This window comes from Grus americana, chromosome 3 (genome assembly GCF_028858705.1).
Source record: "Grus americana isolate bGruAme1 chromosome 3, bGruAme1.mat, whole genome shotgun sequence".
NCBI lineage: Eukaryota > Metazoa > Chordata > Aves > Gruiformes > Gruidae > Grus > Grus americana.
This window is the reverse complement of record NC_072854.1, coordinates 107,764,443-107,791,968: the sequence shown is the minus strand read 5'-3', so window position 1 is coordinate 107,791,968 and position 27,526 is coordinate 107,764,443. Positions and strand designations below refer to the sequence as shown.

The 27,526-nt window shown below is 38.2% G+C and overlaps 1 protein-coding gene across 5 annotated transcripts in view; it reads left to right on the top strand.

Annotated features, from left to right (window-relative positions):
- LCLAT1 (lysocardiolipin acyltransferase 1) overlaps window positions 1-27,526 on the top strand; it is a 120,050-nt gene that overhangs the window by 31,451 nt on the left and 61,073 nt on the right. For 2 of the 5 annotated variants that reach the window (XM_054819508.1, XM_054819509.1), the window contains 3 exons: window positions 10,067-10,235; window positions 13,643-13,841; window positions 26,215-26,361. In XM_054819508.1, the coding sequence (XP_054675483.1) occupies window positions 10,071-10,235; window positions 13,643-13,841; window positions 26,215-26,361 (511 nt within the window). In that variant the 5' untranslated portion in view covers window positions 10,067-10,070. Of the gene's footprint in view, window positions 1-179; window positions 458-2,691; window positions 4,006-10,066; window positions 10,236-13,642; window positions 13,842-26,214; window positions 26,362-27,526 lie in introns of those variants that run through there. The other 3 variants (XM_054819510.1, XM_054819507.1, XM_054819511.1) reach the window with 3 other exon arrangements.

Sequence of the window (27,526 nt, the reverse complement as noted above, 5' to 3'; positions counted from 1 at the left end):
CAGCTTTAACAAGAAACAGGAGTTGCTTTATTATACTACATTGGTAAAACATTTTCTGGCTTTGAGAATGCTTAAAGTTTGAAGAAAAATGGAATCTGATTCAGTAGCCCTGGAACCAGAAGCAACGTATCTGCATCAGCCTGCCACTGTGCATGGGCTGAGAATCCCTGCTGAGACACGGAGCTTTATTAGCTCAAGTACAGATCATCTAACTCAGCTGTACGTCTTCCCAGGCAAAGCTTGCGTCTATGCACAGCACCACGCAGATGCGTGAAGAAAGTGTTTGCACTGTGAAATGCAGTGCTCTCTTAGAAACAGCTTTGAAGATCTGGATTGACTTGAAGCCCTGAGGAAGTCTCTTTGGAATGCTATCAGAAGAGAAGTTTCCCTTTGTAGCTGGTGGGAAGAGAGAATTACAGAGCTGAAGATGAGGTTAAAGCTGCAGTTCTTAATACTGGTTTGTAATGTAAACTTAAAAATATATAGATATGCTGTTGACTGATCCTGCTGGTGGGCTATGCAAAAGAGATTTGAAGACTCTTCTCTAGAAGGCTCTGAAAAGCACAGCAGAACTTCATGTCTTACTTCATCTCTTACTGTAAGGTCTTGAAGCAGAAATATTATTAGTTAGTAGTGGGGCAGTAGTTTGGCAGTGTGGGTTTTGGCTATATTGCTTTGGGTGTGCCATCTTCACCAAAACTAACAGATTGAGAACAGGATTTCATGTCCAGAAATGGATCGAATGTGAATAAACTGTTTCTGCTGCTTCTAGTGGGAATGAAACGTTGCTAAATTTTGTGCAGAACTGCTGCATTTTTCCTCTTTTGCTTTGAAGCCTGCCAGGTAATGGATCTGTTGTTTCTACTATGCTTACTTTGGAAAGCAGCCAGCTTGTAAGCATAACTCACTAGAAAACTATAATTTATGTAGCTTTTAAAGTTGTTATAAACATGTGATGTTTGCTGATGTGTAAGTATGCTTCAAAGTGCTGTGTATTCCTGATACAAAGGCAGTCCTGCAAAATTTCAAGTTCTCTAAAGTATGGAATTTTCCAATTAAGTGGCTAGAACATTTTTAATGTTATTTGCAAATGTTTTTTTCTTTGATACTTGTCTTGGAAATATATTTTGAAAAGCCTGGGGCAGTTGCACTGACTTAGAGGCTTGGCAGTTAAATTGCTATTATCAATTGCATATATCTTTATTATTATTATAGAAAACCCCCAAACAAACAGCGACATAAGTTTGTCTGTAGGCACTATTCTCTATCTCCCATATAAGTACGATTTAGCCAGAATGACTTACGTGGTAGGGAAATGAAGATAAGTCTCTAGTTTTTCTTTTCAGCCCTTTAACAATTCTGAGAGTAGATAAAATCCCTAATCTGATCTTGCAGTTGATTCTAGGTGGAGCCTCACTGACTTCATTAAGTTTACTGTTGGGATTTTTAACATGGGGCCTACTGAAGTTTTATGGCATGTAACGTGCTGCTAAGAAAAGGAATAAAGTTCTTCAGCAATTGCTGTTGTTTTACAGGTGATGGCTGTCATAGTATAAAAGATACAAAAAAAAAAAAAAGCTGCTTTGGTTAAAAAAAAACCCCACCACACTGTAATATTACCCATCCAGAATCAAATTCATTTGTAGCATGCATTATAACTGGAAAATGAGGAATTATTTGAGTTAATATATTCTGTTCTAAAACAGAGAAGTTTTTGTAAAGAATGGTCCCAAATACAAAGCTCTCACTGAAACTTCTTCCAAGTTGGGTACCTTACTGAAGGCCTCTGAAAGTCTGCTTTTACATCCCCCCCCCCCTTTTGTTTTCATAATTGCACTCTTCAGAATAATATAAGCTAGCATAAGTTTTCTGTCATGCTGTTACTATCCCAGTGATGGTTGGTGGTTTTCATAGCTTGTTTAACAGGCAGTTTGAATTTTGTTCATACCTATCTCCTGTATTTCTTCTGAGTTGTTAACCTGATGGGACAATTTTGCCTTGATAAGGGTAGAAAAGCCATTAGAAGTTTCATGGATATGTCCTTACGCAAAAGGGGGTTGTGAGTTACTGTTCTGTAAGTAGGCTGAAAAAAGAGTTTATCTTGGAAATGGTGAACACAGCAAAGCTTTTAGAACCATGGAAATTCAACATTTTTTTAAAATGGTATGTTCAGGATCTGTTGCAGCGCATATCAATAACTTGAAGAGCTTTCACTGTTCTAAGGGAGTGATTTTTGGTTCAATGCCAGTGGCAGCAATTTTAAGATACTCCACTGAACACTACTAGTTTTGTCTGAGTAACTGTTCTTCAGCATGGAGTCCTTGATTTCTGTTCCCCAGCTGAGGATGTTATTGTGAAATAGGTATTTCTGAAACTATAAATGCCACCCCTCCCTGCCAAGAATATCTGTAAACTGAAGTGTTGGGGTGCTCTAATCCAGGGGAAAAAACAAATTGATTTATTGGTTTGCGGTAACATCTCCAATTACAAAGTGGAATGTGTTATCTGTTTTTCATAATTTTCACTTGGTTCTGTTATCTAAGTTGGTCAGCTTTTTGGTCTGTTGTAGACTTTGAAAACCAGAGGACTTAGATTTGCCAGCTGTCAACCGCAAGTAGCTTTTACTTTTTTATTTTTTTTTTTTTTGCGAAGTAGACTGGGCCTAGAGCTGACCTGCATGTTTTACATAATATACCTAATAAAACTCCACAACTGACCGCTACTCCATATCTGTTGCAAGGTTATGGGTTGGGTTTTTATGTTTTATTTAAAGACATCCCCTCTCTTTATGACAGCTGTTCTTCATCTGCCAAACCTATTTTTCATGACTTGTTAGCCAGGGCACTTTTTTATATTGGTTGCTGTTTCATACAGGCTTGTTGGGGCCATAGTAACTTGAAGGATAGTACAGAGAACAACCATATGCATGGAAAGTGTAATTCAAAATTGTGTCTGTACATTATGTATAATAAAAAATGAGGTAGCTTTTGGTAGAAAAAGCTCTTGTGCAGCTCTTCCTGCAGCAGCTCAAATTTGTCAATTCATCTTGCTTTTCTGAATACAGTAAGGAATAAAAGCAAGCTACTTTTCCATAAATTGTTTTTTTGTTTGTTTCAGGAAGCAGCTGTAGCTGTTGCTTGATACCCTCTTAGAAATGATTTTAAATACCTTAGCTCATGCTCTCATTCAAGCTTTATTGGTCTAATGGTTGTCTGGAGCAACAGTGGAAAGAGTACAGGTAAACAAGAGTGAAAAAACATCGGACTGATTTGATAGCTGTACCCTGACTGAATTATCTGCTTATAGTATCTAAAGGCTGTACTGCAAAGAATCTCAGCCAGTTTTTTTGCATTTGGAAAGACACAATTACTTGGAAGAGCAAATTAAATATGCTATTTAATTTTTTTATTGAATTATAATAGTCAGATTAAGTCTTGGCAAATAAAATATAATAAATTGTAAGATGCAGCAATAATAATATTTTATTGGTAATATTTACGGAAATTACTCATTAAGTATTGTACTTTTTATTTTGTGCATGTGTAAGCTAATATCTGCTATGCTGTCAGAGAGGGTCAGGGATGTGGTTTGTGATGATAATTATCTTTTATTGCCCTATCCTATATTGTTTTACAATACATGCGTTAAATCTCCTAAAGGTTTTTAAATGCAAGAACTGAATAAAAGGGAAGTAGCTTTAGTGGTCAAGTGCCTGTTTCTTCACATGTTCTTTCTGTGATAGCGATCTGTGCCACATTTGTATGTTCCTTAAAATACTGCAGTGCCCAACAGAAGGATCAGAAATAAAAAGCAGTTTATGCAGTGGTCTGTGGAAAACTGATGGAGCTTCCTGCCAGCATCATATGGGCTACCGATGAGAGTGGATATCTCTGCAATTAATAATTCAGCTGCTTCTTGTCATTGCTTCCCATATAACCTCTGCTATTTCTGCAGCTCTTTTAATTGAGGCACAAGTGAGAAGTTACATGGCCAAAGAAATATGGGGTAAGTTGTAGATCTGAAATACAATTGAGTCAGTCTACAAAAGCTTGCTGTAAGCAATTTTCTTCTTAAAAAGCGGTGCTACGTAGAAACTAGTTTCTTGCTCTGAGTGCAAGAATTGGTAAAAATTTCCTTTGAAATGTTACCAAAAAAACCCCATAAAAGGCTCAGAAAAGCCTGGTGATTTGTTGGACTAGAAATGTTCTGCTAGGATGTGAAACGTTGTGTGGCTGTTTTGTCACTTGGCCACCTGCTTGGTGGTTGCCAAGACCCCTATGCTATTTGCCTTATGAGCTGGAAAGGATTGTCCAGCTGCATGCTCTCTTATCTAGATGATTTTGTTTAGTAACCTTAACAACTAGAGAATGAGTAAAAGTTTGGGTCATTTGTTTGATGGCTTCTTTAATGGACACCTGGGAAGCTGGCACTCTCTGTTCCCCTCTTGCCCACCTCCTTGAAGTCCAATTCACTTCACCCAGATGAAAGGTTTTAAAAATTGTTGTGAAAATGGTATCTTCTGACTTGGAAATTATATTTCAGAATGCAAAATGGAATATGGGAGCTGGAATTTCCAGCTCACCTCTTCGATTTGCTGTGCTTAGAGGAAATACAGACCTAACTAAGTCAGTTCTCAGTTAACTGCTGGGTTTCTTTGCAGAACTGTTAGAGAAAGGCATCATTGACTGTCTGTGTGAGTTTCTGCTTGATTTTAATTGAAGATAAGGTTTACCTTTTCCACTGGTAACTGAAAGAAGAATTAAGCCCAATACCTAGTATTCCCCATTCAGTTCTTAAAGGCTAATGAACATGCAGTTTTACTGCCTGTGCTGATTGAATGGAAACATACTGACCAGTAATAATGCAAAGTTGTTTTATTGGCACTAAAGAGCATTTTTTTTTCCAGTAGTGTAATAAAACCTGATTTGCTGACTGCTAATACTAAGTACTTGAAAAATCTCTCTAGTTATCAGGCAGCTGGCTCTGTTTGTCAGGTAGTATTGCTTAATTCCATACAGTAGGTTAAATCTTCTTTTACATTGAACCTGGAAGATGAATTAACCTGTTTGTACAAGAACTTTGAATTAGTCAGGAACTGTTAGGGAAATGTGAAGCGTGGGTGAGTCTTGACTGCTGTGTAACTTCTAGACCTTTAATTTTAGAAGAACCTTTTTGTTTCTAAACAGATAAACTTATTTTGCATCCCTTGTCCACTTCCAAGTCACAGAAACAGTTGTGAAGAGAAACTAGTTTTGTTTTAGAGAACAGGCTGTTAAAACCTTTTGAAATCATCATCATAACAAGCTGTGTTTTGTCTGTCATTCCAGCTGTACCTTGAATAAAAGCATGTAGATGATAAGCAAAACAAGCCAAAATCCAATCACAGGAAGATGCCTCTGTTTTATGTTACTATGCAAACACTTTGCATGGAGCACTGAAATAATTTCAAGAAAATATTCTAATAAAGAAGTTTACAAAAATGTTTTGGAAAGTAATTTGTCCCATCGTAGCCAAGAATTTTTAAAATTAACTGAAATGTAAAACAAAAATTATATTTTAAGAATTACTGTTTCCCGTTACCTGGAGACAGAGCATGTTTTCCTTCTGCTATGGCAACGACAACATGTGAAATACAGTACCCCAATAACTTGGAGTTCTGCCACAAAATAGATGAAGAACTACAAGCCCGGTATGAGGGTGCTGTCTTTCTCACTGTTTGCAGCTTTCAGCCTGAATCTTAAAATAATTTCGACTGTCTCCCCACAGCTCTGACCCACGCAGCAAATGGAAAGTGGCTTTAAGATGCACAAAGGCCATAATACATGTTAAATCCAGCGTTGAGAGTGATTGCTGCATCAGGAAGAGATAGTTGTCAGCAGCAGTAAAGGAATACTTCTGTACTTGAAAATGCTTGGGTTCTGTTGTTCAGACTTCCTGTTGACTCCATTAATTCATTTCTTGGGTGTTTTCACATTTGTTTTAGATCATTTTACAATTCCTTGTTAAGTACTTCTTTCCCTTTGGGATTATTTGGTTGGGTTTTAATCATATTTTGAAGTTGCAGACATGTATTTTGCATTGATTCGTAGCTGTTACTGCTTTTGTTGAATATATATGTTAGATTTGGGATGGCTAACATATATCTGTAAGGATACTTTGATTTCAAGCTAGGTCTTTAAGGGACTGAGAGGTTCAAAAGGATGATAATTGAGTCAATGCCCTATTGTCTTTGGTAGTAGGTGCCTGGGAGTTCCTCAGGTGACTGACACACTGGGTACCACAGACCTTGTAGTGCCAACACAAGTTGGCGTGAGTGTGCAGAGCCTGGCCTGGCAGGACTCTGTAGCTGAGCCTGCACGTCAGTCTTGCAAATCCTCAGCATCGCAGCTTTCCCTTGCAGCAGGGTGTGTGGCCACTTGGAGCGTGCTGCTCTTCACCCGCTGGAACAAGATGGCATTGCGTGGGGTGTGGGGGATATGGGGCCCGTATGGGATGGGAGATGCTGCGTCGGGATGGGAGATGCTGTGTCGGTATGGGAGACGGGTTGCTTTTGGGAAGGGAAAAAGCTGAGGATGCAGAGCTGAGGAAGGACAGGCAAAAGAGGGTTTGATAGGCAAGTTGCACAACTGTACTGCTTCAGAGACAGGGCAATTCCCAAACTGTACTGAAGCTTTAGTGGGACACAAAGTTGTGACTAATTATTTTGTCTGACCAGAGCTGGCTCTGTACAACTCACAAACTTGAGCACTGTACACCTAGTTGAGGAGCTGCTGGAGCTGGCTCCCTGTGGCACCGCTTGAATTAGAGAGGCACGTGGCTTTGGCAGTGCACTTGGTCCAGCGAGCGTGTCAAATCCAGCCTGGGGCTTCAACCTCCTCTCTGCCCTCCCTGCTCTAAACATGCAGAGCAATGCTTTTGCTGACTAGCCCAGGGCACGGGCTGTTGGCAACCAGTGCACCCAGCAGCTTGTGTGATGAATACCCATCCTCGACTGTTGGCTAAAATGAGAGTATATGTAAATGTTTCTCAACTGACATGTGTAGGCAGATGCATTTTAAATCATGTCACCTATTGTCCAGGCTGTAACTCCACCATGTGAACCCACAAATGAGAACAAATGAGTTGAGTGTGTTAACAATTTCACCTTGTTACTAAAATGAGCTTGCAGAGCATTGTCTTCAGAAGGCCAGCTGGACGGTTGCTCTCTACTGTAAGTTCAAGTTATCACAGGCTTCTCATTTTGCAGTTTTGCTCAGATTCATTAAGAGTGAGTTGTTTTTCTGTTCTTATACCTGTTTGCATGTGCTTTATTGTGGTGGATGTAATTCAGAGACAAAGTCTATCCATTATTCTACATAAATGCACATGTACATGTGTAAAGATATATAATGCAGTATATATAAGCAATAAGCAAAATATGGTATGTATCACACTTTAAAAATGTGCCTGCAAGAGAGAGAAATGACATCGATTAAAAACACACATGATATCTTTTATGTCTAGAAATAAACACCACAGTGTTTAACCCAGTGGAATGCAGAATAACTTATATATGTATATACTGTAACGTTAAAAAACTGCTGCGGGGTGCAGATTGAAGAGGAGAAACTTCAGAACTTCCTCAGGTCTTTGCCATAACTCAGATACCATCATCTAAAAAAAAAAAAAAGTTTATGAGGCAGTCTTTCACATAAAATACAGAAAAGATTTTTCTTAAATATTTGGCTCTGTGCTATAATTTGAGGGCAGGACCAATGTAAACTGTGAAAAGCTCAGCTTGTAAATAAGTGACCTACATTGCTTTACTAAGAGTCTAGGAGGATGACAGAGCCGTGTCTTCTCTCATTAACTCTGTGTTTGCCTGCGTGCACCAGCCAAGTATTTGGGACTGGAACACGTGCCTCTGTGTTGTCCGGCAGCTGCTTGGAGCCCGGGTGTCTGTCTAGCGGACGTCATTGCGTCTGACTCGATGACCGGTGGCTCTGAGCAGCCTCGGAGAGGACCAGAGCGGCTGGCTGAAACTAAACAAACTCATGTTCTGTGTCTGCTGGTGGGTTTTATGTGTCTGAAAGCTGTCCCTAGATGTTTCCAGTTGTTTTGCTGTGTGTGTTCCTCAAAAAATGCTTGATTAGATCAAGCACGTTGAATTTTAATCCTTTCTACTGCCTTTTGGAGTAGGTCTAAAATCTCGCTATGTCAGGAGAAGGCCTTTTCTTCTAGTCCTACTGCAATTAATTCTTTTCTTTGCCCTTTCTGTTGTTTCTGTCCTTCTCTGCGTTTCATCTTTTGTCCCTTGCTACCTTTATTTCGGGCTTTTCCCACACAGGTTTGCAGTGACAAATACAAGGCGGCAGCTGGAGCATTGTTTCTTCAGTGCAGTGCTCTTCAAGGATCCCTTGATATGTTAAAATTGATCCTACTAAGTGCCTGCATATGTGGCCAGCTGGTTATTTAGTTCCTGCTTTTGGCAGGGAAGAGAGGGCTCTCTACTACAGGATGTAAATAGTGTTTGAATTCAAATTTCATTGTGTTAAAATCTTCCTGAGACAGCTATCAGTAAACATTTGTATTTAGTGTTACGTTTTTTGCTGTGCTGCAGAAGTTGGGCTAAATACAGCTTCCTAAATCCTTCTTACATTGACAAATTTGCATGGCCTCTTCTCTTGGCCTTCCTCCAAATATGTACAGTTGAGGAAATTGTTTAAACCTAAAAGTATCCCCAAATAGAGCTGTTTTCTTGTTACTTGTCAGCATGAAGCAAATTCATGCGGTAGCAAAGCTAGCGTTGCCATTTCTTAACTTTTGAATACTTTGCTGTGCCAACATTATTGCTATGGTCATTGCACAAAACACGCTCGAGGTAAATCATGTATGTTACAGTACACAAGGCTTAATGGATTACTTTTCCATTGCTCATTTTAAAATTAAGAACACCCGCTTCCTGTTTTTCTTGTCCTGAAGTCCTGTCTATCTGAGCTCTTACAATTTCTAAAATAGCCTGTCAAAAACGGAATTCAGTAAAGTGACTGAAAAGTGACTTCTACTTAACCTTTGATTTTATAAACAATTGGTTGAGTCCTGAATAGATTAAAACAGTCTATTTTTAGGCCCTAATTTAGAGAATTGATATTTCCACATTTGCTTTGTCATAGCTGGTAGTAGTCGCTAAATTGTGAAAGCTTGTAGCGGTTACAAATGCTTGGAGGATTGCTGAGTGTTCTGCTGTAATGCATTAAGAAGTTCCGTGCACTGTACGTTTCAATTTATAATAAGGGAGTCTAGCTGATAGCACAGACACTGAAATATCTCAAGTCTAGACTACTGTCTTAAAACCCAAAGGCTATTGGCTTTTTGGTGGAGTAAGTTGGAAAATAACCGCTAAGGACAGTTGAAGTAGAGCAAACGTCAGAGTCACAAATTCTATAAGCCAGGGTGAGTCGGGAAGTTTCAGCTGCTGCTTGCCTGCCCTGTTGTGATGAAAAGGGAACTGGTGTTGGAAATGGCTGATCAGTCTCGCAAGGTTTGAGTGGTTTCTGAAGGAGGTCATTTGTAGACCCTCGTTAGGTGGAGAAGATGAGTTTCTGTAACACTGTGTTTAGCAAGAAGAAACAAAATGGAGAAATAGAAAAGCAAAGTTCCCTGTCCTCAGAAAATGCTACCATTAGTACAGTGCCACCGACAAAGATAATGGCTGAAAAGTTTAATATAACAAGTGTCCTCATATATAGCTCTTTTGTACCTTTGGATAATAAAAATAGCTTGCTGAAGATTTTAGAGTGGAACTACATATTGTAATATGTGGAGGCAATTATGACGTAGCTGCTACTTTTATAACCCCTTTAATATCCCAGTGCTCCTTCCAAATCACTGTGTTTATAAAGTCGTTCTCTTACTACTGGTTGCGAGGTAGCACATTCTGGTTGTATTTACTGTTGTCATGTGTTGTTAGCCATGGAAAAAAAAAAAAAAGGGAGAAATATTACCCCAAACTGGACTTATGGACTTGAAGAATTATGTAATTACTTTCAGTTTATCTCTCTAACACAATGCCAATTTTCTTTTTCAGAGCCATGGTGTCATGGAAAGGGATATACTTCGTACTTGCACTATTCTTGGGAAGTTTTTTTGGAAGTATATTCATGCTCGGTCCCTTGCTACCCTTGATGTTTATCTCACCGGCCTGGTATCGCTGGGTCACCGATCGTGTTGTGGCCACTTGGCTCACGCTCCCAGTGGTAAGTTGCAGTTTGAGCCAAGTTCTGGGCAACTGTTCGTGATCCCATGATTTAGTTTGCTCACTAACACTTCTGATTTTATTTTTTTTTAAGTTTTTTATGCTTTTGTCAAAACAGGCCTTAACACACTTACTGTCTGTGTGGACTTGGGTTTTAGCTCAGTGATGCAGATTGTGTGCCTGTCTACAGTCCCCCTCTTCTTCCAGAGTTTTTAATTTATACATAAGCTAATGCCATGTCTTAATTGTACTCTTGAAAAGGCCTTTTCTTGACATCTTCATCAAGTGTCAGTTAGATGCTGATCAGAGAAGAGTAGGTGAAATGCTAGTAAGCAGAAGGATTTTTTTTTTTAAATTACAAACTTCCTAAATGAGTCATGTTATAAACTCTTCCTTTCAACTGTGCTCCAACTATCTAATTAGGAAAATTATTCACTGTCTGGTACATTGTTGCTGACCTTCACTGTTCTCTTACTTAATCCTCTTAGAATTTAGTCCTTGTAGTTGAATTAGAGATAAATGATTTCAGGTGAAAAAGAACAACTTCCCTAAGAAATGAAGTCTTCCTCACTTATAATGCATCAACTTTATAGCTGTAGAAGTCTGGACATCAATAACAAAGCTCTTCCCTGAATTGTTCCTGAGGAAAGGCGCTATGAATGGGATCTGTCTCTTCCTCTGTTCTCTAAAAAACAAGGGACTTTGTTCCTCTAGGGCTTTAAAGATTTGTTTAATTTTTTCTAAAGTAAAATGGTATATTGGTATGCAGAAATATGGATCTTGTGGCATAAAGGAAGATTTATCTTTATTACATATAAAATAGTCTCTGGTTTTTTTGTTTCTTGTGTGTTTTAAAGGGGTGTGAACTGTTTCATATTGTAAAATTTTTGTCCTTTTCATCATTACTAAATGCTATGAAGTTAGGAGGGAAGAAATAATTACCAGTAAAGGGAATAGAGGGATTGTTATTTCTTGTCATGATGATACTTAGCTGGCTACTGATAGCATCACAAAATCAACCCTTTCTCTGTTTGTCTCGTAATTTTTCTCAGATTGCAAACTTCCCAAAATCAAATACTGGTCTCTTATTTGATTAGCTGCCTGGGCTCTATAATTCTGGATTATTACAACTAGTTTCCAATAACTTTTGCAGTCTAGAAGTTTAATTTCAGCCCACACTGGACTTAAACCAAAATAATTTGAATATTTTTGTGAAAAGGATTTTTCTGTCTTATAAGAATCTTGGGGATTTAGGTTCAAGAAAGGGGTCTCAAAAAGATTTTGCACCCAGCATTTTTGAGGCTCAGACCTTGTCTGGATTAGTTTTCTGTCCTGATACTTATTCCATTCTTAGTCATAAGAAGCAGGTTCTTGGGTTTGTGTCTCCAAACAATAAACTAATGTTGAACCAGTTGGACCCCAACAGGGAAGCTCTGACCTTGACCTCCGTATGCGTAAGAAACTTCCACCTTCCTCACTCCTCTGCCATGCACTATTTCCTTTCTATCAGAGTCAGCAGGATGGGACAGTGAGGTGGGTCTGAACTTTAGTTTGGCTTGTACTAGCATTAGGGTATGTAGAACAGAACATCTGTTTATTACTATGTTTAACTAGATGTTAAGAATCTTATTCTATATTAAACTATCAAGAAGAGGCTGCTTCTCTTTCAGAAAAGAGAACCGTTTACCATTTTGAGTTATACGACCTGTTCTGCTTTTACAGTGGTCCACAGGTACTTCTGATAGCAACATCTCTGCCAGAGTTGTAGTGAGCTGAGTAATTAATATTAGGCACATACGATGCTTTTCATTCTGAGATCTCAAGCCAGTTGTGATTGAGAATGTCATTCCAGTTTTACAGGTGACTTAAGCTGAGAAATTTGTGTTCTTAGAGGCTCTGTGGCACAGAGGTGGCAGAAATATGAATAGAACAGAAAGTTGTTTTACTTCCTAGAGCTCTGTTTAAATCCCCAGACTTTGCTCTTTTTCCATATTTTTCTGGAGGAAGAATGGGGAAGAGAAGGTAAGAGGTCATTTAAAGTGCTTCCATTTTTTTATGTTGAGTTTATTCCTCTAGATGTCTGATTGTGTTTTGGTGGTTTCTTTTTCTCTGCTAACTGGGTTGGACAGTGTCCTGCCAGTGGCCTTGACCTTAGGGCCTCAAGTCATACCTCTAGGTAATATCTGCTGTCTGCCTCTGTTTCTTGGGATTTTGTACCTTTCCACTGTGTTTCCAGTAGGCCTTAAAAGGTTGCAAGGCACTAGCGTTCAGTCATCCATATTTTTGAATTATTTGCCTGCTTCTGGCTGTCTGCTATAACCAACCAGCACTCCTCCATACACTCCCCTGCGTGATTTGGGAACGGTCATAGGTCAGAAACCATTTTCAATGGGCAATTTGAATGTGATGTGAACATGCCCAGAGCGTGCTGTTGGGCTCTGATGTTGTATACAACTAGTCTGGTTATACGTTTATGGTCCATCTGTCCAGGTTATGAAACCAGGCCCTATCAAATTCACTGTGTAGCTGTTGCTTGCTTTTTCTTTCTGATAAATCATGATGACCTGTGATTTATAACTTGACCCTTCAGGGCCACGTATAGCGGGTAAAGCAAGGAAGATGTTTTATGTGTGAACTTCTGGCATCACTGGCTATTTAGGCAAAATGGAGAAAGCTGTTTGCCCAGCCTCTTGACTGCATCCTTCCAAGTTTGAGGCTTATTCCGTGCTTTGGGACAGCACTTTGTAGATGGCTCTCTACCAGCATCTGCTGGTTGATGCTTTTTGCTAGATGTGGGGTGGTGGCCCAGGCTTCAAGGCAGCACTGTAGAGCTGTACAGACCTAGGTCTGCATCACTGTGCTGTGCTCGGGCTTGTTTGGGATTTCTCTCTCTCACTTCCTCTTTCTGTCGTTGGATTCTAGCCATTTTTGCAGGTGGAAGTCCAGCACAAACGTGTTGACCATTTGAATCCAAGCAGAAGGCAAGGCAGCTTCTGATGCCTTCCCAGCCCTGACAATATTGAGCAATAGATTATTTGTACAGCCGGTCTCTCCTTAGATTGCTTACCAAGTCATAATCCATACTGATTTCCTTACTTTTGTTCCTACCTGATAGTATTCCGGGAAAAAACAGGGAAAAGTAAGTTTAATGTTGGACATTGATTGTAAAAGATGCTTTTTAAGAAGAGTGCTATTTAATTGTTGTTTCCTCTTCCATTAAACAGCTGACTGTTACTGTGAAAAAGCTGACTGCTTTATTAGAAAACAGTCAGGAGTTTGTTTACCAGTGGTAATATGAGTGAATAAGTGAAATGATACAATTCAAATTAATTTTTATTGCTAATGGGCTGATGCTTTTCTTGTGGGAGTAAAGCCATAATATTGAGAGCCATAATATGTTATTTCTAGGCTTTGCTGGAAATGGTGTTTGGTGCCAAGGTGGTTGTCACTGGTGATGGATTTGTTCCTGGAGAAAGGAGTGTCATTATCATGAACCATCGCACACGAATGGACTGGATGTTCCTGTGGAACTGCCTGCTGCGATACAGCTACCTCAGACTTGAAAAAATCTGTCTCAAATCCAGTCTCAAAAGCATTCCAGGATTTGGTAGGTCACTAAACCCTTTAATTTGAAAGGAAAATGTGTTTAAATTCTGCCCAGCACTGTTCATACCCCATTGAATGACCTAGGTTTAAATTCTATTTCAGTATTTAAAAAAAAAAACTTGTGTAAAATATGTAGCATATTGAGCGATTAAACCATAAATCTCCTGGAGGACGCCTGGACTACATGCTTAAGCCTTTCTTTTTAAAGGTAGTACATGTACTGCTCTTGCTTATAGGTAAAAACATTTCTACTTTATGTACTGAAAGCATTTTTCAAAATTATGGAAAAAATATTTTGAATCTTTTCAAAGTCTCTTTCAACACTTTGTTTTTGGTGCTATTTCACCCTACATTGCAAATGCTCGCATCAAGCTTCTTTCTTTATTACAAAATTTATACCATTGGGGGAAAAGAAAAAAAAAAAAAAAAGCCCTGTAGGCAATTGCAAAGTTGATGGTTCATTTAATAACTGTAGTTTTAAATTGAACTTGGTTACGCAAAATATGCTCTACAGGGTATGAAATAATCAGTATTTATAGTGATGTAGGCTGGAAACAGATCTGAGTTGCACATACTCAGAGAAATTGTTTGATAGGCCCAAAATTGTCATACAAATGGTTTCTGAATAAATGGGTAGATTTATCTGAAATAAAAGCATCTCTTTGCATTTTATTTATCTCTTAAGATTTATTTGCTGTTTTATACAAAACTAGCTTGGGCAGGATATGCGTCAACTTTATGATGTCGAAAGAGTAACCTTATTTATGGTTCCCTTTTGTCAGGCCATTTATCAGAACAGATAATTTTGGCAGGATTCCATACTGAGGAGCTATCATACTGTTGCGCTGTTACTGCATTGTATTGCTGGGCCTTTAGTCCTCTTCAGTAAGAGCTGCAACTAGGTAACGTGCTTTCCGCCCCCCCAACAGTTGAACATGAAGGTCAGTTTTACTTGACAAAAGACATCTCTCTTAACGCCACAGGAAATGAGAAAAATACGTATTTAAATACATGTTTTATCTTCATAATGTAGCAGAGATGTTTTGAAATCTTTGAATCAGCTACATTTGCAACTTTTTAAAGCAGCGATGGAAGATGGAATCAGGAATATAGTCCGGAAGATTCGTAGGTTTATCTGCAAAAGTAGCATCTATCTTCTTTGTAACAAAACATTTGTATGTATGCTTGTTAATGCCTGTAATAAAACTGGAAGATCAACTCCAGGAGCTTGGATGTTACATTATGCTTGGCAAAATTTGGTTCCTGAAAGGGTGTTAGGAGTTGTTTAGAGGTTGATTATTTTTATTGTTGTTTTTTTTCCAATTTTCAGTTCTGTGCTTAAACTGAGCACATCTAATTGATTTGATGAGTAGGTTCGGGCAGATTGAGCTGTGGCAGGTCCACGTTAGCAGACCACGATGCCATTTTTGTTCATGGTCTGCCCTAGTAGCTTAAGCTGCTAATGAAATTCTGGGCTCATACTCCACTTTGTGGGCTGTGATGGTAGAGGTGGCACAGGCAGACATTTACTTCTGTTGTTTGTGTTACAGGATGACAATTTCTGGCAGTAAAGTAGAGTGGGTGCCTGGATCTGTAGTGTTATAAACCGCTAGTAATATGCCAGATCCCCAAGTACCCTCCACAGTATATGGGCTTTGAGTAATTTGGTTGCAATGTTGTGAATTATAGCTTACTTTATAGTAAACTGTTAATGTTGTGTTATTAATCACAAGAGGGGAATTCTGCTAAACTACATCATTCAAGCCGTAATTTGATGGCCTAGAATTGTGAACGATCAGCTTCTGCTCTATCATTGTGTATCTAAAAAGAACCCTTAAAAATAATGTGTCTCTGTGTTCAGTCAGGCTGAACAGGCTGTTTTGGGTGGCAGACTCTTGCAAAAATAAAGTATTCTCTATAGCCACATAAGTAGGGGACAGTTGGAAAATGATACTCTTGGATTAAATGAAGTTTGGTGGGACAGTGATAGAAGAGAGAATGGTGTCTAAAGAGGACAACCCTGAATCTCATCAGTAAGAGTAGAATTTCTCCTACCTATCTCTCTTGGCCCTGCTGTGTTATGTGAAGACCTTTAATAGGTGTTTGTCAGATTTTGGGTTTGTTTTTTAAATTGTGTCTTGTTGTTTTTACGTAAGTTTTGTTTATTTTATAAGCTTCTAAAAGTGAGAACTTGGAAATCAACTGGACAGTTTCAGTGCGCTGCATCTGTAATTGATAATTTAGATGTTGATCACTTGAGGTATAATATTTGTAAAAATTTAAACCAGCTACTTTCATCATGTCTTTCAGTTTGATCTTTCCGTATATTTATATGAATTAGCTGTACATAGTCAAAAGAATAGGGTATGGAAGTATTGATATATTGGCTAAATGTAACTTCTAAGACATCTTTACCTAATGGTAATCTTGCTTTGAGTTTGAGAACTCTTTGAATGAATATATTGTATTGCTTTCAGCATAATTTTTTCTGATCTTTCAAAGGCTTTTTTAAACATTTCATTTAAAATTATGTGTAAGATAAGGTCTATAATGCAACCCTTTCACTTCCACCTTTCTGAAAACCTTTTGAGTATTACATGTAGCACTTTTGTTGTCATAAGTACTTTCCCATTTGGAGTGCAAGAACAGGTCTATGAGAGATTATACTCATCCAAGTGGTATATACGGTAGGTGAAGGGCAAAGCTTGGAATGGAAATAGATCCAGAGTCCTTGTCGCCCCCTTTGTAGGTTAAAAGTGTAAAGGTATCAGATTTAATGAGTCTGTATTTACAAGTAGGCAGTTATTTTCTAGTTAATTATAATTAAAATCAGAGGAGTTGGTATTTCAAGGAGACGCATTGAGTCATTCATCTAGTTCTTAAGTTATTAATTCTTTGCATTCCAGTGTATGAAAAAACTTTAAATGGATTAAAGGTGAGCCTTAAAAAAAGAAGCCCAAAGAAAAACAGATGGTCCTTTCTTCCTGGAACTGTAGCTTTGGCTTGATAAATTGTGTGCAGGAAAGTTTTCAAAAAGAGGTATTACATTTCAGTAATCTCAATTTCAGAAACATTCTTGCAGCATTTCAGTACAACTTGCCAGAGTTGGTGTCTCGAGGGAGCACTACTCTGCTGTTGCTGCAGTTTCTCATTTGACATCATCAGCAACTACTGACACATTCTGCAGTGTCAGTTTTCAAGGAGAATTTCTAATGGCATTGACTGTTTCCTGCGTAGTTTGACAAGATAGGACTTCTCTACAGTACTTGTAATATCTATGTACAATTTACATTCTTGCCTATTCTCAATTGATAAGGAATAACATTGGAAGTGATACAGATTGATGAGGTTGTGTTCAGCATGTGCTGTGGAATACATACTGTTTGAGTAGGTACCAAGGAACATACACAGTAGTGTCACATGACCAGATAATGACCAGAAGTTAGTTGCATCCTTTTAATTTTTTTCTTAATAGCTTCATTTGTAAAAAGTCTTGTTATGATATGAACCAGTAAGACTTGACTGGAAATAGAGATGTATTTTAATGATGGACAATTTGTGATTTGCATTGCAGTAATATTTGGATTTTAGTTGTTAAAAGTGCATTGACAGCTACATGAAAAATAAATTAAAATTTGGGTTTAATTTGAGTACTCTCAGCTAAATTGATGGAAAAATGAGAGAAGGTAACCAAAGGGGTTAGTGTCAGTGCATGGCTACTATCTGAGATGTTAACAACCCTGGGTTTGCTTAATGCAGGTGGAAAAGATAAATAACGCTGTAGTTCGGTGTACAAATGTGAAGTATGCAGGTGCTGCAGGCACCATTGACAGACATATCTTGAAAACTTACCATATTTGAAAAGGTTCACTGAGACTGATAAAGCAGGGAATTATAGCTGGAGCAGACTGGGGCAGGAACAGGTAAGGAAAGGACAAGGTGGTGAAGGAAAAAGAGGAGAATAAGCAAAGCTGGGAAACCTGGAATAGTTAGGAGCAGAGAACAATAACTCTGTCCAGATGTTCATCTCTGTATTCAAGTTATTCTGTGGCTAGTGTTGCTCTTGAAGAGACTGCAAGATGTAGGAGCTTTTTAGGTGTTTTTCACTCGTCTGATCACTGATGTGTTGTAGCTCTCAAAGGCTCAAGTTAGGTTTGATCCTTGTTGTATTAAGTGCCAAGGGAAAGAAAAAAAAGGACTTGTGCTCTATTTCAGCACTGGTCTTAGCCCAACCAATCTTTTACTGCACGTCAGCTGATCCATTATAGCTGTCCATGTGTGCAAGCTTCGCCTGAAGCAAATTCAAAGTAACTTGAATCATCTTAGTTTTCAATGAAGCAGGGCAAAACAACTCAAATCATCCTGCCTTTGCCACGGGCTAAGAGCATGCACACCGACAGCTGTGATGGATCAGCTACCATGAAGTAAAATATTGGTGTCGCTAAGCCTAGGAAATTTTAGCACTTAACTCAATTGGAGTGTAGTTAAAGCAGGACGCTGTGGGGAATCTGTATGCATTTATACTGGCATGGAAGTGTTTGTGCTGCCACAGCTACTTCCGTGGGTAGGGATAGAAATACTTCATCATAAAGCGTCATTGTTCGGGTGATAGCTGGATTTGTATTCAAGCTCTTACAATAGAGCGTATTGGTTTAAAAAATTAAAAGTGTAACCTACTGGACTTTCTAGTATAGCTCGTAACTCAAGTATCTTTGTTACGTTAAAATAGACTGAAATGAGAGTTTGGAGGAGCTGTGACATTTTGTCTTCTAGCAATTCAATTATGAACTGCCAGACTTAATTACCTTAGAGTTGTTATCCTACGTGATTTTTAAAGCAGAAGTTGAAAAGCATGCTTTCTAATTGAAAGCACAATTGTTATTCTATCAGTTCTTCACAGTGAAGACTCTCGTGAAGTTTTAAGTGTGAGGGAAGGATTATACTTTGAAACAAAAATGCACCTTAGTTTGCCTGTAACTCTGCATGCAGGGTTTTTGTTGTGGGGGAAAAAAAGACTTAAGTGCCTGTTTCCCAGCTTGGCTCTCCCAGGAGAGGCGTAATAAGAATATTTTCAGAACTATACTACAGAAATTCTCCCAACTCTGTCAAGGAAAAAATAATACTAGCCTGTATTCCATTAAAACTTTACTTATCCTGTCTATATAATAAGGACTCCAGTTTCTCTCCACCCCCTTTGCTTCTCCAAAATGCACATCAAAAGAGTAAGATCAGATGCTAACTTTTCTCATTCTCCCCATTTTATAAACAAGAAGTGATGAAGAGAGTGGTTATTTCGTCCAAGCTCACAGAAAAAATAACAGCAGAATTAGGATGAAGCGTTTTCCCGACTTACGTTCCTTTGCCATTGTCAGTGGGTATGGAGCATCTGTACAGGTCGGCCCATCGGGCTGAGTTCCTTTGGCGGTCCTCCCATAAGGAGATGGAGCATCCGAAGAGGATGCACGCCTGCGGAAGAGGTACTGAATTGTAAAGTCTCTTACCATTTCCGACTTGCAGTTAAGATGACCCATCCATGGGAGACTTGCGCTGTTTGATAGGGCCTGGTGGTTCTTCCCCACGATCTAGCAGCCAGAGGTTGTTTTCTCTATGTCTTTCGAGATTCTGGAATGATGTGGGGCTTTTCTCCAGATATATATTGGGCAAGATTCATCTTTTTTAGTACTTAAGTTTTCATGCGCTGTCTCACTGTATTGATGTATTTTTAAAATGCATTAGAAAAAGCCAGTTTTCAGCCATCCTAGAGGTTTAAGCCTTTGCTTTAGTTTTGAGTTATGTTATGTTATTCTGATTTTACACAGTATATCAAATCAAACTTGAAGTGTTATTTTAGGATGAATATTGTAATTCAATGGCTTTAATGTTCCTTAATGGCCTTTATAGCATTTTAGCATAAAGATTTTGTGTAAGTAGCACTAATACAATGGTAGAGTTAATCATCTGATTGTCCATATTCTATAAAAATGGCATAACTTAGGAAATACAATGAATATTTGACTATGAACTGTCCAGATAGCATCTTTCTGATCCATGATTAAGGGATTGAATATTGAAAGAATACTTTCCAAGAGCATGGTATACGTCTGGGTACTTTATATACATATATATCCTGCTATGACTGTAATGATTTTCTGCTATGTACTTTCACATTTTTGTGTATATTTTTTGTGTATATTGGCTGAGACACACCAGTTCTTCAATGGCATATCCTTTCTAGAAGGTTTCACAATTAAATTTTTGCAGCTAAGACGTAGGCAACTGTATCTGGCCAGCTTTTTGACAACATTGTTTTTGCCCTGACAAGTAAATCTTGTACTATAAATGTTGTTTCAAGAAGTTTCTAATTGTATTATAAATAAACAATAAGCTAAAGCTGAGGTTTCTACTGGCCCATACTGTATTCTCCTACAAAAGAATGAAGCAGGGCAAAAAAAATACAGAAAGTGTTAATATTTGAATGTGACTTAAGTATAAAATTTAGAATATTTTGATACTGAAAAAAATGCATGAGAACTGTGGGGAAATCAAAGGTAAAACTGATCAGAGCAAAACCAGAATATTTTTCTTTTTTTCAGTTACCTTAAAATTCTGTGTTTCTAACAGTGCTGTTTGTTCACGTAAGTTTGTTTTTTAGTAAGAAAAAAGGTTTAGGCTTCAAATACATTGGAAGAGATGATATTCTGTTCAAGTAAAAAGATTGGTATATACATGTATGAAAAATATTGTCTGAACATGACTATAAAAATAATTTAAAAACAGGTGTAGATTAAAGTAATGTTCAGAGTCTGACAGGGCAAGGCAATAGTAAAAGCATACCAGTGTTTAAATAGACACTTTACAAATAGATTGAATCAAATGAATAAATAGACTGAATCAGATGTTTCAGTATAAAATTGGGAGTGCTACTGTGAATCTATATTTGTGAATTTTATCTCTAGCTTTGTAATATGCTCAAAGAATTCACCAAATCAGATGGTAGTTGTTCATTTCATTGTACTCCTATTAACTACATTATTGGAAATAAGCATGATTCAAAAAAAAACTTGCTGGGAGCAGAGATTCTGCATTACAAGATTATTTCAAGAAGCATTTTTTATTTATTTTCTTAGTTTGTGCGCTCAAACCATTACATTAAATTGAAAAAATCTTTTAATTTTTTAATTTGCTTTGGGTTATTAGATGTAAAACTAACTAGAAAAAACAGTAAAATGGCAGATTCTAATTGAATTTGCAGAAATCTCTTTAGCAGTCTATACCAATGAAAACTTAACCATATATACATAGTGACTTTAAGCCCTGGCTTCCTGTGTGATTTTCTGTGGACTAACATCATTTTAATACCTACCCATCTTTAACATAAGGAACACTCAGAATTGCGTGGTTGTTGCCTGGTGGATATTTTATGCAGCAAAACACTTGGAATAACAAACTGTTAATGGACCCGATATATTTGTATACAGTGGGATCATGCACTTCCGAGTGATTTCCCTTATTAAGCCTAGATGTCTGGTTCACTGTTGCCTCAAAAGCCCTGATCAGGACCAGATCCCTGCTGAACACAGGCACGCTAAGTAACGCTTTTATTTTGGACCAAGAGAATTTTTGATATGAAAAACAAGCGAATAACGCGGTGAAAGAAAAGAGGAAAGAGGTATGAATATAAGAAGGAAGTCCCATAGTTAGGCATTCTACTTTCCTACTTTTGAATCTTTTATTGAACTTGTTTGTGGGGGGCTTAGTATTATTAGCTATTGCATTGCTATAGGAAATACATAGATAACATTTTCTTGATGTGTCTATGTTTGCTTTCAATATCAGCCATGATATTCCTCCTACAGAGACATTACATTTTTGGGGATATCTAATTTCTGAGATGCATACATAAAATTGTGATATGAAACCAAAGACTTTTTTTGCACAACTCACCTCTTTTCCTCTTTTGTTCATTGCCACCTCCATCCCTAGTATTCTACTTACTCCCAAATTACCTTTACAATGAAAACACACATAAGAAATTTAAACTTCAAATGTTATTTTCTTTTAAAAGATTTTGCAGTGGGGAAAACAGAAGTGCAGGGTCTTAGAATCTAAAAAGATTTATACTTGCAACTAGCATTTTTAATACAATGCTGCAAATTCATGACCTGCATAAGCTATAATTTGCTTTATCCCCAAGGCAATAAGGAAATTCTTATGTACAGTACATTTCATTAGTTCAATAGCAGGCTTTCCTTTTTGTGTAGTTTTTTTCTGTGTAGAATTATGTCCTGATAAAGCCTTATTGAAGTGTGAATACATATCATTAGTGTGTATGCATTACTTGAGATTTAAAGCTGCCCTTTTTTATTTTTTCAGCTCCGAAAAGTTGATTTAAAGGTCAGTGTGGCTAGCTGCTCTATTTAGTAGGTTTTTGTGCTGCTGTTCTGCAATTTTGATCAAGAATTGTGTGGTGTGATGCTTTTTGTATACTTTTCTGATAACTAACATTGCTTGGAAATGTCATCTTTTACAAGAAGACTGTTTTTAGCAAAGAGGTGGAGTTGCATTGTTAAGATTTCTTCAGCTTCACTGTTTCTCTGCTGTGTTTTTGTAACTGATGGTTTCTCAAGAATCTGCAGATCAAAAGACAACCATTTTTCCCCAGTCAAGTAAATGCTGCCTTCGCTAGGAAAATTCCTGTTGCCTGGGAGCTTTTAGAAGATCAAAAACATTGTGCAAAAGGGCAAAATATAATTACTTTACTTGGACAATATGTTGACCTAAACTTAACAATAATTAGCTGAACAGCATGTCTCACTGCAGGCTGCACATGAGAAGGTATTTCCTTCTGCTGCTCACTCGTAAATCCTGCTGATTAGCAAAACCTTTCATTTTGCCCATTGCTTTACTGAATTACACTTGTTTCTCTGTGCATTCCCATTTGGATCCCACGTCGTGCCTCGGATTTGTTACGTGTTTATTTTTCCAGCAGCACAGTGCAGACACGCTATGGAACGGAAATCAAAGCGAGAGCTGCTCTTGCTTTGTTCGAAGGCGTGTGTCTGCAAGCCTGTGCCGCGTTTCCTCTCCTGCTTGAATCTGGTGGGACGGTGAGACGTGTAAACAGCAGGCATTCCTCCCCACCAGTGCACAGACCAGGGTTTTGGCTGAAAGCGGTAGCTCATGCTTTTGTTGCCTTTCACTGGAGGCCTTAAAGCTTGGGCCAATGTGGAAGATTCTTCCGCTGTCATGGATGGTAAAATAGTTTGGCGCAGTGTGCTGTGATGGAGTAAGTGGGGAGGAAAACCTAGGTCCTTTACTATTAGTCATCTGACTGTCAGATAATCTGCTCTTATTTGAGCAGTCAGGACTGTTTTATCTAACTAGATATACACTTGAAGATAGAAAAATTCTTCCAGAACACTGGATGTTATCTATTGGAAATGTTAGAAAATCAAACTTCTTTTTTATTTTAAAAACTGGATGCCTCCCAACTCCCTTCCCTCTTTTTCTTTCTTCCTCCTCCCTGACACCCCGCTGTCATTATGTTACTGCCTCTGTTTAACTTGATGTTCACAGTGCTGTTAAAGAATGATTGCTAGAAAGAGTTTATATGCAAGTTTCCATATAATTTAAAGCCTTGTGCTGCATGGAGAAAGGTAAAAGAGAGGGTGGGATCTGGCAGTGAGGTTTTTTCCATGCTCCCTCTGTTACAGACCAAAATCATTCTTCTTAAGGAGCTGCTGACCTGGGAAAGTATCAGCAGGTTTCCCAAGTGAGCATTTATTTTGCTTCTCGTTTCCTTTCTTTCTGCCTACGGACTCAGCTGCAATGAGGACACAAGGACTGAATAATTTAGGCCTGATGTGTGATACCACACAATAAAATGGTTTAGCACAGTACAGTTTTTTGCATAAACTAATTTAGGTGTAGTGTCTAGGGTACATAAAACATACAGAAGGTTTGGGCTGGGAGGTAAGAATGATTGGAAAATGCCACAACCATGGCACAACTTCTTAATCTCTATGTATTTTTCCACTCTGTCCCATGGAGCATCTGCTTCCTCAGAGTTGTAAATGGTATGGTACAAGGCATCTCTCTTTCTGCTTACAGGGCTTTTTTCCTTTGTTTGTGTGCTTTTTTATGAATTTGATTTCAGATGAAGTATCATAGAATATTTCAAGTTGGAAGGGACCCACAAGGAAAGACCAAGTCCAACTCCCTGCTCCTCGCAGGACTACCTAAAACTAAACCATATGACTAAGAACATTGTCCAGATGCTCCTTGAACTCTGACAGGCTTGGTGCTGTGACCACTTCCCTGGGGAGCCTGTTCCACTGACTGACCATCAGCGAAGAACCTTTTCCTAATGTCCAGTCTGAACTTCCCCTGAAGCAGCTTCATCCCATTTCCATGTATCTTTTAGAGGAACCGAATGCTCTGTTAATAAAGCTGTACCGATCCTTCTTGACACTGCAGATGTGGGAATGTAATATGTGCATAGATACACACAAAATGTTGTGGTCAAAGTTTAGTGTTGTTTACAGAGGGTTTTAACAAGCACAGTGTGCAAATTTGAAAAGATGTGCTGAGATTGCATTCTGAGCATTTCTTAATTCATACAACTACTTCCAGTGTTCAGTTATCTGGGTATCATTCATTATCTGAGTATCTGAGACTCTTTAGGTTCAGACTGCAGAAAGCATGTTAGTTACACGTGCTCCATCTGTTTAGTTGATTTAAAAATAAAAAGTATCTACCCCATGATCCAGGCTGCAAATCTTTAACAATACAATTGATCTTCCTATCCAAAACAGAAGACATTATGCAGCTTGGTTAATAGCTTATCCAGGCTGACTGACTTTATGAAGTTGATTTAGAAATTGGTGACTTTAAGTGATTTTCTAGCATATGCTCCTTGTAAGATATATTGCCATGAACAGAATAGAAATGAATCCCTGTAAAGAGGAGCTGAAATAAAGTGCTAGAATAACATGCTGTAAGTCACCCGCAAAGGAAGAACAGACTTTGAGAACTGCGGTGAACAAAGAGGAGAATGGCAAGCTGTGATGTTTTCTCTTTGATGTGGAATATCTATCTGCAGGTTTTCTGATGAGATACGAGTTAGCCAAGTACGACGATAAGGCAATGTCATGCTCCTCTGAGCCCTGTTTAAGAAGGGAGCATCATGGGCATGTGGTGGAACCGGGGCCCTGATTTTTCATCCTGCTGTCTGAACTAGTGGACGGAACTTCTAATATTATGTGATATATTGTATAGGAAATCGTGCCAAAAAAGCAAAGAGTGTTTATCGAAAGTAATGGCGTGTGACCCCTGAGCTGCAGGCTCAGCAGCAGTTTCATTTATTTAACTGCATTACATTGCCAGTTTGATGTCAGGCTGTAAATCTTCACAGTTATCCTGTGTATTAATACAAACAAATGGATATACATCAAATTTTTCTATAATCAAGTGTAAAGAACAACTTTGTGTGTTTTTCTATTAGTAATGAAAACTACAAGAACATACCTATTGCCTTGGCTTTATTATATGTACTGTACAATGTGCATGGTTAACATGCTCTACTAAGGGCAACTATATGTAAAGCAGCTTTCTTTTATCTTGCAGTGCATCGCTGAGATGTTTGTGCATAGGGGCAGTGCCTTCCCTTGAGCAAATCAGTGTTGCAGTGATTCAGGACGCTATAGTGAGGGTCACAGTTTTAAATACTTCACCTCATTGAATTGTTTAGGTTGGGAAAGGCCTTTTAAGAAAATCGAGTCCAACCTTTAACCTGGCACTGCCAAGTCCACCACTAAACACGTCCCTAAGCACCACATCTACACATCTTTTACACACCACCAGGGATGGTGACTCCACCACTTCCCTGGGCAGCCTGTTCCAGTGCTTGGCAAACCTTTCGGTGAAGAAATTTTTCCTAATAGCCAATCTAAACCTCCCCTGGTGCAACTTGAGGCTGTTTCCTCTTGTCCTAGCACTTGTTATTTGGGAGAAGAGACCAACACCCACCTGGCTACAACCTCCTGTCATGACAGCATTGACCCTATTCTTGCTTTCTGGAAAGCTTTTCTAACTCTTGTGACTTGAGTTTTGCAAAACTGTAGCCATTTCAAATTTACTTAGATTTATTTATTTAGATTATGCATTCTTTTGCTTCTTATCCAAAACTCCTTTTACAAGGTAACTAAGTGCTCTTAATCAGAGGTGAGGACAGGTGGGCAGTAAATAAAATGTTGTGTCTAAAACAATTTCTAAAATATTTTGGAACAGCAGACACTGTGGAAGCATCAGAGTGAAATGTTACTAAAGGTGGTGGTTTGGTTTTTTGTTGTTTTTTTTTTTTTTTAAAACTTTAGGCTGGGCGATGCAGGTTGCTGCCTTTGTTTTCATTCAGAGAAAGTGGGAAGATGACAAGAGTCACTTTGAAAAAATGCTGGATTATTTCTGTGACATTCGTGAACCACTACAACTCCTCATCTTTCCAGAAGGAACTGATCTCACAGGTAGGCTGCATTTGTCATCTTCTCGGGGAATGTTCAACGTGAAAATTCTTTGTTGTTCGTGGACATGCTTTACAAAAGTTCAAGGCAGGAGCAAGACAAGACTGGGTTCTCATGGACAGTAGAAATTATAGTTGATGATCATATCTCCTGATTCATTTGAGAGGCACAAACGTAGTTCCACTGAGAGGCTTTGCCAGTCTCTCTGAAATAACCATTACATTTCAAAGCATCTGATGATTGAAATGGCTTGATATTGGTCAGTACTGTATGTACATTGCATTAGCAAAAGTAGGTTTGAAGACCTGGAATAAATCACTTGTATGTTCCCATTTTCCGTATTACTGGGGCAAGCAGTGCAAAATCATTCCAGACCTATGGAAGACTGATTGAAGAGGAGAACTAATGATTCTATTAGATTTCTTGCCTAATGTTTTAAGAGGAGAAAATGGAGGTACTTGTTCCTTAGGCCATGTAAACAGTCTATATCTGCCTCTGTAAGAAAAATGTCTTCCTAAAACAATTGTTGATGTTATAAGAGTAAATTTAATGAGTTACATCCTGTAGCATTAATTATTAATAAAATATTTACCTTAATACAGGTATCTCATGGCATCAGTAGCAAGCTGCTAGCCAGTGTTGAGGACAACTCAATTGTGAATAAAAGAAAACATTGTATGAATGTTCTGTGGTTCTTCATGCCCACAGCATGATTTGATAAGCATCATCTTTAAGTAGAAAATCAACTACAATTAAACTTCTACCTTTAGTTTACTTAAAAGATGCTTTTCCATTGCAGATATTCTGAAATCATACTTTATTGCAATGTCAGATCAGTTAAGTACTATACACAGTCTAAAAATAACTAACATATATTGCTATTTTTTCTTGTGTATTCCCAATATCCTTAAAAATGGGTATGCATAGTATTCAGATGCTACCATGCTGTAGGGAACTGTCATCACTTGATCAGCCTTCCTAAAAGAGGATAAATTCATTATACATTCTTGGACTGCTTCACATAATATCTCTTGTTGAATTAGTTATTTTGTATCTAAAATTAGGAAGAAGGATGGAAATTACTCCACTTTAATATTTTTTTTCTTTGAATTTATGAACAACTGTCCCCTCCTAGCTCTGAATTATGACATGAAATCTTAATCTTATT